Source organism: Macaca thibetana, chromosome 9 (genome assembly GCF_024542745.1).
Source record: "Macaca thibetana thibetana isolate TM-01 chromosome 9, ASM2454274v1, whole genome shotgun sequence".
Classification (NCBI taxonomy): domain Eukaryota; kingdom Metazoa; phylum Chordata; class Mammalia; order Primates; family Cercopithecidae; genus Macaca; species Macaca thibetana.
The window spans coordinates 101,241,494-101,255,663 of NC_065586.1; the positions used below are offsets into that span (position 1 = coordinate 101,241,494).

Consider the following 14,170-nt stretch of genomic DNA (forward strand, 5'->3'; position numbering starts at 1 on the left):
TATTTCATGAGCTTTGCTTACGTAAAAGTCCTTGTGCATTTTTAACTCCCTCATTCAAGAATTTCCTTTCACATAGCACAATTTCACATCCAGGTTAAACTCAAGGGTTGCCTCCTCTTTGAAGTTCTCCTTGATTTGTCCAGCCCATATACTTTTGTTCTTGTCCAAACATCCATTGCACTTAAGGTAAACGATGATTTAAATTCAGAATATAACTTCACTGTAGAACCTGTGATATCATGGTCTTTCAATTCTCCACAACAAAATAGGACATTTATTATAAATTGAATCTACAAAAGATGCTGAGAGTTGGATTCCTTTCCCTTTCTCTTCATAATAAAAAATAACTAACATTTATTGATCTTTTAAAATGTATCCACAATGTGCTAAGCATTTTTCATGCAACATCTTATTTAATCCTGACGACAGTCCTCAGAGGCACACACTAAATTGTCTGTGCCTCACAGCTGAAAAGCCATGCTGCTACTTGGCCAAGGCCCGTCTGCACATAGTAAGTCCCGGATTTGATCTCAGCACTTTCTAGCTTCGGAGTCCTTGCTCTCAGAATCACTGGAGTATGCTCAAGAGATCTGGACCACTTTCATTTTATCTGGTGTCTGGTGTTATTAAAAAACAAATAAGAAGGCCACACTTATTGGAAGCCTATTTGGGGATTTTAAGTTATGTCATAAATACCTTTGTGAATTTCATCATAGAATCTCTATAACTGTGTTCAGCCTCATTTGGAGGTAATGTCTAGAGTTCTAATTTGAGACATTTTACATATGTGAGGTTTGAACCAAATGATATTCCCTGCTCACCCTTGACAGCCACAGTTCCTCCATAACCCTCAATTACTTCTCTCTGACCACTAGGCCTGCCTGACAATTTGGTTTCCCTATGCCCCTACTTTGGTTCTCGCCTGGCAGAGGGCACTGTGGCACTTACCCAATCTCTATGTTTTGAAAAATAAAAGCATTGAGACTTGCAATATTTGAGTCCAGCCAAGACTGCAAGGCCACCAAATTTTAAGTGATTTTCAAAAACTCATTTCAGTGCTGTCTTCCTCTTAAATTGGACCTTTCATGCCATGCTGAGCAGTGGCAAGTAGAGAGCGAGCCAAGAAGTAGGATGAGCTTGGCACAGCATTATACCTGCTATGGGCCAAGGTTTAGGTAGGTTTTGATTTTGTTTGTGGTGGCCTCGAATACACTTGCTTCTTTTTTCAAAGTGTCCAAATGAGAGAGTGAATAGTAAATAGCCAGAGGGAAATGAGCCAGTGTGTGGGGATAAGCAGGTGTCCCCCTGTGTGTACCTTTGATTACCAGTGCAAGGGGCTTTCTGAGACACTGGCTGGTAACAAGGAAGCAGGTTGCCATGTCAACACCTGTGGTTTCTTTACATGTTTTTACTGCAGCTTTTCATTGTTTTGGTGCTTTATTCTAGAAGCAAATTGCTAAGACTGGATGGTTCCAAGAATATTCCTGGTGGGCTAGCAATGTGCTCCAAAGCACAGCCTGGGCTCCCTGCCTTCCCCTCTCCTCTCAGCCAGAAGTGGAAATCCAGGCCACTCTTGGCTCTCTCTGTGAACCAAGACAAAAAGGAAGGGACATACAGGCTGTCCTTAAAGAATGTTGGACAAGCTGGTCTTGCTACAGGGTCAGGGAATGAGGGTAAGAAAGTCCGTCTCTTTCCTTGCAAGGAAGGTCATTACCAAACTGCAGAGCAGAAAGGAATATAAATCATTGGACATGCACACACATGTTCGTTGCAGTGCTATTCACAATAGCAAAGACGTGCAATCGACCTAAATGCCCATCCACCGTGGACTGGATAAATAAAATGTAGTACATATACACCATGGAATATCATGCAACCATAAAAAGGAATGAGATCATGTCCTTTGCAGCAACATAGATGGAGCTGGAGGCAATTATCCTAAGCAAACTAACACTGGAGCAGAAAAACAAATACCACATGTTCTCATTTATAAGTGGGAGCTAAACACTGAGTACATACGGACACAAAAAAGGGAGCAACAGACACCAGAGCCTACTTTTGAGGGAAGAGGTTGGGAGGAGGATGAAAATAGAAAAACTATTGGGTGCTATGCTTATTACCTGGGTGATGAAATAATCTGTACACCAAATCCCACAACATGCAATTTGCCTATGCACATGTACATCCTGGATCTAAAATAAAAGTTGGAAAGAAAAAAAAAAAAAAACAGTGGTTCCTGGGTTTCATTTGGAGTGTAGGTTTGTTTTGTTTGGCCTCAAGGTGTTTGGCCTGTACCATCTTTTATATTTACATTAGCCCTCAACTTTATTTATTTATTTATTTATTTATTTTGTGAGACGAAGTTTTGCTCTGTCACCAGGCTAGAGTACAGTGGTGCAATCTTGGCTCCGACTCCCTGGTTCAAGCAATTCTCCTGCCTCAGCCTCCTGAGTAGCTGGGATTACAGGTGCCTGCCACCACACCCAGCTAACTTTTTGCATTTGTAGTAGAGATGGGATTTCACCATGTTGGCCAGGATTGTCTGATCTCCTGACCTCTTGATCCACCCACCTTGGCCTCCCAATAGCTCTCAATTATAAAAATTAGGAAATTTAGCATTTAAATAGAGGCATTTAGCTTTTCTTAGAAACTCAGAATGTCTTATTTTTGCATATGAATTCTGTGTGGAGGAGCAGTTCCCCCTTAAAAGAGGCGAATGTTTGCCCTTTAAGTGTGGTCTCCACCGCTCCTCAGAGATCCCTGACACTGAGATCTTGTGCCAGCCACCACTTACCATCTACCCCCGCTAATTTTACTCTCATACATAATTCGCATGCCTCCTTAAGCATTTGAGTTTATTAGGATAGTTGTAAAGGCCTGCCCTGTCCTACAAAGTTATTCAGGCCGTATCCCAAGGCACTCAGCATTAGTGGTGGTTTTGATGCTGGGAGGTATTAATCCCAGCTTAGGTTTTAGAGATGCCTTTGGCTGCTTGTTTCAAGTCCATCCAGTCTCCAACTCATCATCCACATGGACCCTAGATGTGAAATGAGTGCAGAAGGAGCACAGATGACAAGAAAGTGTCCCAGGCAAATGGTGCAGGTAATGGAGGGAAGAGAAGAGACTTGAAACACTTTAGAGGCAGAATTGTCAAGGATTAGGAACCAACTCGATTGTATGGGATGCAGAAGAAAGAAAAGTTCAGAGGCTGGAGCTACTGTGCAGATGATAACTGCCACTGGGGCAAATGGAATCAATGCTAGACCTAGTCAGATTATAGTCACCGAAGCAAACAGACATTGCTCAAATTTAAACATTCAAGAAGTAGTTATGTATAGCATGTAATGAATTCATTTCCCATTAAAATATTTCTTTCTTAAAGTAGCATCATGTTTCTAAATTAATATGTGTAATAACTAGCTACATATATGAGTAAACCCCTTCCTAGACAGAAGGTTCTTTTAGAATGGAAAATCTCTAATTCATTGCCTTATTCCTAGTACCCAAACAATACCCAATATGTAGTGTGTGCATAAGAAATACTTGTTGAATCCATCCATCAATTACTTAAACAGAAATGATTTAAAGTACCCATAGTTTAATCTCAATTGTTATATATTTTTGCTTCTGTAAGCCTTTTGCTTTTATGTATCTGCTGCCTACCACTCCCTTCTCTGTAGCCTCTGACACCTCTGCACACATACGCACACATACAAGGAAACAATTGCATTAGATAGGCATATGTAATAATGTATGTGGTTTTAGATAATAAGATTTCTCTACTTTTGATCTTAAAGTGATTTCTACTTTCCATTTTTATCATTTATTTTTAAATTTCATTAAATGAATAATAACCTTTTTTAAAGTAAATTTTTATAGTGGATTCTTCACAGGGACTGACCTGTAGTTTTTCCTTAATTAAAGAGCAAAAAACTAAATGGATTGCTTTTCCTTGGATAACCTTCTAGTCATAATCAGAATGCCTTTTGGAGCCAAAGATTTCCCATTCAGCTACAGCTGGTACCATGCATTTTTTTGGGTTGCTTGAGGCGAGGGAGGAGGGTTCAGCTGTTGAGATCTCTAGAAGATTTTTACAAGTAATTATGTAAGTTTTGTAAATGTTATATAAGAAATGAATGCATTCTTGTTGTAAAAATAATAAAAATGTATGTAATGTAAAAAGCAAAGGTCCCACTTGAATTCTGTCTACTTCCTTGAGTCCGTTTCTTTGGCTAAAAGTAATCATAGCTAATTTTCGTATGTATCCTTTAAACATTGTTCTATGCAGTATGGCATAAGCCTAATTGGATCATACTATACATGATGCTAACTAATTTTTAAAAGATTGCAGAACAGTGCGTTTTGGAGAAATTACCATGTTAAAGCATATGTATCCACCGAATTCTTCTAATTGCGGCATAGTACTCTGTCATATGCATGTATCTCAGTTTATTTAAGTGATCATTAATTCATGGGCATTGAGCCTATTTCTAATTTTTCACTACTATGAACAATGCCACTGTGAATATTGTTGCCTTGACTCTTTGTGAAAATATGAGTCTTTCTCTAGAAAACATCTAGAAAATTAGAATTCTCTAATTAGAAAATTAGAACAGATTCTCCTTGAATTAGAATTACTGATGTAAGATATGTACCTTTAAAATTCTGATATGTATTTCAAATTTGTTCTTCCAAAAAACTATACCAAATTACTCTTTCAGTAGTATGATAGGAGATGAACTATTTTTCCACTTCTCTGTCCAAACTAGGTATTATAATTTTTGGGGAATTATTATAAATTCCGTGGACAAAAACATGAAATCTCACTGTTATTTTAAATTATCTTGTTGATTCCCCCATGAAGTAGAGCTTTGTGTGCCACCTGCGGGTCCCTCATGGTTTTCGCTTGTATCTAAGCATCATTCTGCCCTCCTATTTCAGATGCTCACTACCTCACCTGCAGGATCCAGGAATGCGCCGAGACAACTAGAAATGGGCCCTTTGCCCGCTCCATTGACATCAGTTCCCTGGTTGTCCAGGATGAATATATCTTCATTCAGGTGAGTACAGAAAGTGCAGTTGGTGGTGGGAGGATGCATCATTGAAGTTGGCTGCCTGCTAGGAAAAGGAGGGTGGCTTTCCCAAGGTTGTGAAGATGTGGAGCTGAGACACTGTCCCTCCTTTGCTTTGGGGACCCAGTCCTCTGGGGAGAGCCCGGACTTCTACTGGTTTTAGTGATGCACTGACTCCTTCCATTGGATTGCCATTTTATAGCACAGGAGCTGTCTGAATTGACTAGGTCTTGGACTGGATTTGAAGTAACTTAAAGTCAAATTTCTAATGGGATTTGACTTTAAGTAATTTATCAAAGCCACATTCTATTTCCACCCAAAGTGACCTGTTTAACTTGGCAATGAAAATCCCCTATAAATTAAGCGTCTTCAGGATTCTTTTTCTGGAAATATCTAGTATTCACTAAACTCTCCCCTTCTTTCCGGTGCTGACTATCTTCTCAATATCCATGTCCCAAAGCATTTACTCCCAGAACTCAGTCTTGGGAAAAATGAGATGGGACTCACATATTTAGGCAGACAAGGGAGGCCTTCTTTTACATTTTGGGTCTTGTTATCTCTACTTTGTACTGTGAGGAGGTACAAAAGAGGGCAAAGATAAGAGGAACAAAAGGTAGTGCTCCACCAGATGACTGACAGAGGGTGTGTGTGATAAATCAAACATGGCATTTGACCGCAACCTTGATTTCCCACTCTGCCTTCCCATCCTTGTATTCTCAGTTGTTTTGAAAACTATTCCCACAGGAAAGTTGAACTTTGAAAACTCCCTGAGTTTGCTCAGACCTAAGCACCTGAATGACCTTCTCTACCTGACCCCTGGTATTTCAGTCCAGATCAATCCCGTCTCTTCTAGGAGACTTTCTATGAATTTCCAAGCTCAGTGTGACTCGCCATCCTCTGAACCCTTGCAGCTCTATGGTCTATACCATTCCTCTAGCACACAGGCTATCAGGAGCCATTACTTATTAAATCTCAATGGATTTCTCTTCTCTCCAAATTGTATTTTACACTCTCTGAGAATGGGGACAATATTTTATACACACAGTTGACCCCTCTCCCTTAGCCCTAACAAGGTGTCTTTGCATATCAGGGGTGTTCAGTCAATATTTGTTGTATTGAACTGATTGTAGGCATCACAGTTACTTCTCTCTATAACTTAGTTACATAGATTTTTGAGGTCTAGTAAAATACAGGAAAAATAGCTAGCCACTCAAAAACCATCTTGAATGAGGGAGTGAAAGAGGAAGGTTCCGTGGCTTCAAAAATCCCTGTATTTTTAAGCTTGACTGAAAGCCTGAAAGCCAGAATCTCAGGATTGTGTTTCTAAGTCTTGGCAGGCCAACGGCACTTTCATTCTCTTATTCATAAGTGTTTGTTTATTGAACACATACACTGCAAAATACACAGCACCAGTCACTACTCTAGGGTTCCTCAAATTTCTGCCCTTGACCTGCTTCTCTACCCAGTTACTCACTGCCTGAGCAAGCCCCTGGTTTTAAGGACTGTCTCCAAGGTTTGATCACTTTCAAGTCAGTGAGCTGTGACATCTACCATGTACTGCAACCTTCCGTATCAAATAACCAACTCAACATTCCAACATAGAAGACGTTCCACAAGTAAAACAGAACCAACAGGTCACACTTGACCTTGACCCTTATGCAGTTTGTGGCACAACCCCTACCAGGTCAAAGTCAGTCTGTGTTGCCAAATTAAATGAACCCACAGCCTCTGTTAATATCACTCTTTGTGATTTCTCTAGTGTTCCCTTTTATTCCATTCTCATTGTTATGGTCCCCATTTAAGGCCTTTATCTCTTTCTATGTAGATTTTTTTTTTTTTTTTTTTTTTTTTTTTTTTTTTTTACAATGGAAGCACAGGAGTGAGTTATGAATTTACCAATCAGATTTCTCTTCCCTAATGCTAAATATGCCAGAATTGTTTCTTGGAAACATGACTTAGAATTTTAAATGTTCAGACTTTTTTCATTTTTCCTTGTGTTCCATAAAGTTTGCTGTAACTCTGCAGACAGATATACAGATTTTTAAACAAATTATTCTGAAACATTCCTTTTTTATTATACTAGAAGCAGACAGAAGTTTTGTCTTTAATTAGTGTCAATTTTTATTTTCCTTGAAAAGATATGCAGTTTCATTATTCAATAAAGTTTTATTCATTGCCAGGTATATGTGAGGTCCCCTGTTCTAGGTGCTGGGTGCTGGGGTTAGGATAGTGAACACAACAAAGTTTCTGCCTTAGTGGTATTTAATTCTAGTGGAAGATAGGAAAAAATATGTGTATGATGTAAATATCCATATATTCATAGATATGAAAAGTTATGAAGAGTAATGGTTAAGAACATATAATTTAGAGCCTAACACCTGGCATTTGTTGAAACTGTGACATGCCACACTTAGCTGTGTGACCTTGAGCTGTGCCTCCTTTGACTTATCTATAAAAAGAAGATAATCATAGTACTTACTTCATGGGTTGCTGGGTGGATTATATTTGTTAACGCTATCTGTAACGCAGCAAAACAATGCTCTAGAAACAGTATTATACGAATATTTGCTTTCTATCTTTCTATTTATCTTTTACTATTATATATCTACAAAATGTATCAGATAACGACAAGTGCTATGAATAAAAACAAATCAGGGACTGTGAATGTTGAAGCCATAAAGGTATTGCTGTTTTATTTTGGAAGACTTAGGAAGGCCTCATTGAGTGGTGAACTAGGAACAGGATAGCAGAAGATAGTGCAGTCAGAGAGGAGCGTGGAGCCAGGTTGTCAGGCCTTGGGTCCCTCGAGCCCGCATGAAGATGAGGAGTCGGTAGTTGGAGATTTGAGGCTGGGTTCGGAAGTGGGGGTGGGTCATGGGGCAGTTGCAACTGAGTGCATCCATTGTAAAGTCTACAGTATATTGATGGCATTTTTAGACCATAGAATTGCCAGTCTCAGCTGAGTTGATCTATTGTAAAGTTGCCGGCATATTGATGGCATTTCTTAGACCACTAAGAAATAAGCATTGATGGAAAAGAGAAACAATCCAAAGACTGAACCTCAGGCTACTCCAATATTCAGAGTTCAGTGAGGTGAGCAGGAACCTGCAGTGAGGCCTAGATAGACAATTTAGAGATAAGGCCAGAAAGGTGGAGGGTGCTAGATCCCACTGGGCCTTGAAGGCTTTATTTTTACTATCAATGACATGGGAACCAATGGATTAACAATGCCCCAAATAATGTGAAAGGCCAATAAACTTGAGAAAAACATTGAATTTCATTAATCATCAACTAAACACAGGTTACATAGTATCATTTGCAGCTATCAATTAGCTAAGATTGAAATATGGTAAAAGAATGCCAATGAGTTGCAGGTAAACAACTACACATAGTGCAGGTACAAATATAGATCAGTGGATCATCAGCATTTAATCCACCTTTTTCTTCTCACAGGTAAGTTTGGCCATTTGCATTGACAGATATGACATATATATCTTAGTTCTGACAGTATATGCTTTGTGTTTAATTATGATTACTTTAAAACTCCCATTATATGGTCTGTTTGCTTTCCTATATGTCTGTTTGATAATTCTGAGTATTTTTATTTTTGTTCTAAGTGCTTAGCTTTATGAATAGAAATTTATATAGCATACTGAATCTTCTATTTCTGGACAATATCTATTGATTTCCTGTTGGCAGCAATTACAAAATCAGCGTATTTCCTTGAATTTCTAATTTTCTCCCTCTCTTTAATTCTTCCGCTACTTAATTTTGAATAGTTATTTCCTAGTGTTTGTCTTACTGCCTTAAAATATAATTCTGTTAGACTCAAATAGTTTATGAAGCACTACAGAAGAAAGGTGAAAAAAAATAGTGTGTGTTTATGACCTCTTGTCCTATTCCTCTTTACGTCATCATTTTAGAGCATGAATGTTCTGCTCTGCACTGTAATTCCTGCATTTATTTTGATTTTAGTCTTATAGGTAAATGTATTCAATTGTCCCCAGAAGTCTTTTTCCTATAGTTTTTTCCATTTATCTCTTGGTTATCTGAAATTTGTCTTCCAAGAAAGGCTAATTCTTGAATGCTGAAAATATGTTTGTCTGTATCTTTTTATGTTTTAATATCATTTCTTAGGGTATAAAATGTATGTGTCATCCTCTTTCCATCATAATTTTTACTCCAATAACTTGTTATTATTCAGACCAATCTCATATTTTTCTTTAAGGCATCTTGTTGTTGTTTTATTTTGTTTTTTAACTTCAATACTTAAAGCCTTTAAAAAATATTTTGATACCAATTACTTATTAGTTAGCATATGCCTTGTGGTTGGCCATAGTGTACTGATTCTTTCTTCTGGAATATTAATATTTGTTAAATAGATTTAATTTTTTCTTTATTTTTAACTTCTCAGGAGTTTCTGTGGCATATCTTGAAATATATTTTCTATTTCAGTTTTATTGTTTTGGTTCCTTTCTTCTGGGATACCTAGGATGTGTACACTAGACAGCAAAGACAAAAGAGAGCCAAAATTTGTCCCTTCCCAACCCTGTTTTACTCCCTGAGCAAACTGAGAAAAAATGAGATTAAAAACAATCTTACATTATTCTTCAATGAGTACTTAGTAGAGTCTGGGCTCTCTAGGTTCTTTTTGCTTTTTTGCTTTTTTTTTTTTTTTTTTTTTTTTTCCTGTTTTTGTTTAAGTTCTTTTCTGAGCTTTGCCCATTTATATTGTGTCTCTTTCTCTTGTCTCAACATACCTCCTGAGCTCTTGTATTTCTGCTTCAAACGCTTCTCTTATAGAGGTGATGTCCTCATCATACAGGTTATTTTAAATTATAGCAGTGTGTTTGCAGTTTTTATTTGCTCTATGGAAGCATATTTTATTCCATATCTGTTATTTGTTTTTCCTGTCCCTGTCCGTCTTTTATTTTCCTATATTATTTTATCATTCTTATGCTGTTTTCTTTTATCTTGATGTGTTTATTGCTTATTTTTTAATGCTATGAGTTCTTCCTGGAAAAACTATTTGAGGAGGTTCATTTTAGTGACAGATTAGGGCTCTGTTTCAGCTTAACAAGAATCCTTCTTGGTTCTCACTGAGGTCTTGTATGACTAAAGATTGTTTTCTCTGTGAGTAGGTTCTTCTCATAAGACAGAACCACCTGGTACACAATATATGTGACTCCTTTTTCCACATATATTGTGTTTCAGAGTTAGATTTTCATCGTGGATACAGTTTGTATTTCCTTTTCTTATTTTTCTTATTGCTCTAGGGTGATTTATAACAGGAAAGGGGAGAAGCATCATCATTATTTGGCTATTTAAAACCATTTATAAATCCTTATTATATATTTTCTGAAATGTTACGAGACCTTACTAATTGATTTCCTTCTCCCAGATCAACACCAACCTTCCCCACCAGCCAGTCACAGGGCAAAATCAATGTTTCTACATTCAGTGGCAGCTCATCACCTCTAGGGTAAAATCCAATTTCCTTACCATTATCTGCAAAGACCTCTGTGACCTGGATCCTACCTACTCCATCAGCCGCGTATGAATTCCTTACCCACCACTGCTCTTCACATTCCTTCCTTGTTTCATTTTAACCTTCAATAAACATAAACCTGTTTAGTCTCCATGCACAAACTATGCCATTTCTTACTTTATGTGCCTTTCTTATATATATATTTTTCTGCCTGGGATGTCCCTTTACCAGACAAATTTATTATTTAAATTTAGGACAGACAGCACCTCCCGTAGGAAATCTTCCCTGACATCCTCAGTCGAGATTGGACGAAGCTCCAATGCGGTACTTACCCATTTGCATTATGTTTCCCCAGCCAGGTCTCTAAAAGGAATAGGAGTGTGTGTTATTCATCATTGCTTCTCCTGCTCTTAGCATAATGACTGGTACTCAATAAGTGTTTGCTGAACTGAACTGAACTGAGAAGATAAGACGCCATCCTATTCTCAGAAAGTGTAGTTAGTTATCTTTTTGAAGCAAGGGAATCTTGTTTCTGCAGCTAACAATACAAGACAACTTGCCTAATTGACAATTGCTCACTGCATAAGAAATGACCATGCAATGTACAATGTCTCTGCGTTTTTATAAAACTGCTGTCCAAGAATTACCCAATATATTATTCACTGTCCTTTTTATATTCGTTCATTTAAATGTATTAAAATACATTCAGCCCAGTGGGAAATGCACATAACTAAACAATTATAATGTAATATGATGAGAGCTGTGTTAGTGGAAAGCACACGTTGCTCTTGGAGAAAGAGCCTTTCACCTGACCCTAGAAGAGGGTTAGTACAAGTTTTCTCAAAAGAAGGCTATGAGTTAAGTAGGTGAAAGAGAAAGAACATTCTGACCAGAGGAGAAGGCCTGGGTAAAGTTAAGGAAGAAAGAAAACAGAATGTATCAGGACCTCTTATGTAAGGGGCAGTTGTAATTGTGGGAGGGAGTGGAGTGGTAGAAAAAGAAGTTGGAAAACTGAATTGAACACTTTCTATTTTCTTTAATTAAATCTAGATAATGTGTGTTCCCCTCTTTATCATTGCTAGAAAGCACAGAACTAATTTTTGTGTGAATTTCAGCAGCTTCCCCACATAAAGCTTATGGTATTGTTATTCTTCATATTCCTTTATGCTTTGCCATTGGTCATTTTTTATTCCTTGGCTGCTTTCCTATATTCTTTTTGTTTGTTTGTTTTATTTTGTGTGTGTGTTATTTTTAAAGAATTATTAGAAACCATCTCAAATGATTTTCTGAAACCAGTGTCATTTTAAAATCTTTTTTGGGGTGGGGGGTATAAGTTTTGAAAATGGAAATGAGGATCAGTACGGGCTTTATGGAGAAGGTAAGATTTGTGTCAATTGTGATCAATGTTTGCCTGTCACCTAGAAAAGGGCGAGCGTTTTCATTTAAAGTTGCCTCTGCAGGCTTTGTCAAAGCAGAAAACCCACAGACCAACAGAGCAGCTTTTCCTACTCTGTTGGAGAAGCTACGCAGATGCTATATGAGCACAGTGTCAGGGTATCAGAGGAAGTGGTGTTCTACCTGTTCCTGCCTACCAGTCTGTCAGAGAATGGCCTTGGTAGAAGAAGTCAGAGAGCAGCAAGGCTCGAGTCCCTTCAAGGTGGCATCGCCAGGGAGTAGCGCCAAGGCAGAGCTGGACACTGAGGATTGTGCATTCCACTGACGGATGCTTACTGGTTTGGCTTTTAAAGGGGATCCGTGTAGAGGCAGATAATTTTTTATTCCTACTATTTAAGCAGTTGAATAACAGCAAGATGAGGATAAGAGACTTTGGTGGGTTTGTTTTTTTCCTGACTGTAGAGATTTATCTACTTAAATTTCAAACTTTTAAAAGTATTGATGTCTTATATTTGGTTTTAGTGCTAACAGAGACATATAACTGAGAAAGAAGAAACAACCTCACAAACAAACGAGACCAGACTTTCCATTCATCCTTTCCCACCCTTACGTGCCAAATCGAGGGGGATGCCCGGAAAGGCTGGGCTTTGGGCTTCCCAGCACCTCCTCAAACAGAGCAACTCTGCTTTTGTTTGCTCTGTATATTAGGTTTCCTAATACTCTTTCATTTGACAAAAGGATCCTGCTGCTAAGTAATGTTTGAAAACACTGACTTTTCGCAGCCCTGTTGGCTGCATTGGTCAAAAGAGAGGTTTTCCATGTGTGGACAGCTGACCCATGAGGAATGCAGGTGAGATCCAGGCCCAAATCTTTTCTCTGCATATTAATAAATGTGATGCACATTCTTAATGTGTAATTATTTACACGAGTGAGAGATTATATACAAATGTACAGTATATGCATTTGAGAGTACAGTTTGAATAATGAAAAACCTTGGTAACCTCTTTATAATGATATTCATTCATTAAATTAAACCTCTTCCCATGATATTAAAAATTTTATCCTCTCCTGTTTGCCCCATAAAGGAATGTGCCTCATGCCCAATCATAATTTTATTTCTCTTGACGTATTATTTTTAATTCTGTGTCTTATGTGCAGTAGAAGGGTCCATAAACCACCCACGCAGCTCCTACTATTTAGAGAGACCTCGAAGGTCTCTACTTCACCTTTTATTTTCCTATTGACTAGGAGGTAAAGGTAGCCATTCTGATGGTTTTGCTTGGGGGAACCCAGTGTTTGATCTCCAGCTGTTGGACAAGCTGAGCTGGAGATATACAGAAAGCTGTGAAATTTGTGAATCTGTCAGTTCCTTTTCTGTGTAGGGGACCTGAGGTTTTGTAGCAAAATCAAAAGCTAATCCTTCCCAGAAGAGCCCTTGTTTTAATAGGGAAAAGTCTGCCTGAAATGCCTCCGTTCCACTTGGATAAAAAAGAAATCGGCTTTCCTCTGTAGGGGCAGGGGAAGCAATAAGTTGATTTCTGTGTTCTGAGCCAAGATGGTTGAAAATCCTGTTTTTTCTCCTTATGGAGTAGCATTTCTAGTGATTATCCTGAAGAATCTGTACTTTAGCAGCAGTTGCAATGAAATTCCTTTAGTAATAAGATTCATACCCTGGCTCCCCTAGCTACTAGGGAATGTGATGAAGAAACAAGAACAGTCCCTTAGTAACCTATCACCAGCAATGTGTGTGTTATGTCTGCAGTGGATTGTGTGAAACCCTGCCCTATACTCTCTTCATGTCACAGAGGGTGACCTTCAATGTGGTAAGAGTTCATTTACTCATGGAATAAACTTTCATTGTGCATGCAATTGTATTCATAAAAGGGGTAGAATACTGACAAGTCTTCAAAACTTTAAAACACAAGAGGGAAAAAAAGTCCATAATTAAGATACAAATAAAGTACTCTAGAGGTGGGAAGAAAGCAGAAAATTTGAGGGAGGGACGGTCATCTTGCCTCTGCTAGGTCTCTCTCCACATCCCTGATGTCTTTGTTGCCTTAGCACAGAATGAAACTTTCTCTCGCTGTTTTAAGTGAGCCTGTAGTGCCCTGTGAGATGACGTACTGCAAGTTGAGCATTCTGGAAAAGAACATGGTTTTTAGGAACTGAGCACAGGGAAAGGGTAGGAACCCTAAAGATACAGTTGGCCACTTGA

The 14,170-nt window shown here is 38.3% G+C and overlaps 1 protein-coding gene across 1 annotated transcript in view; it reads left to right on the forward strand.

Moving 5' to 3' along the window:
* The window catches only part of SORCS3 (sortilin related VPS10 domain containing receptor 3), a 612,976-nt gene that overhangs the window by 444,181 nt on the left and 154,625 nt on the right, over positions 1-14,170 (forward strand). The window contains exon 7 of the mRNA XM_050804899.1: positions 4,942-5,060. Within this exon, the coding sequence (XP_050660856.1) occupies positions 4,942-5,060 (119 nt within the window). The remainder of the gene's footprint in view (positions 1-4,941; positions 5,061-14,170) is intronic.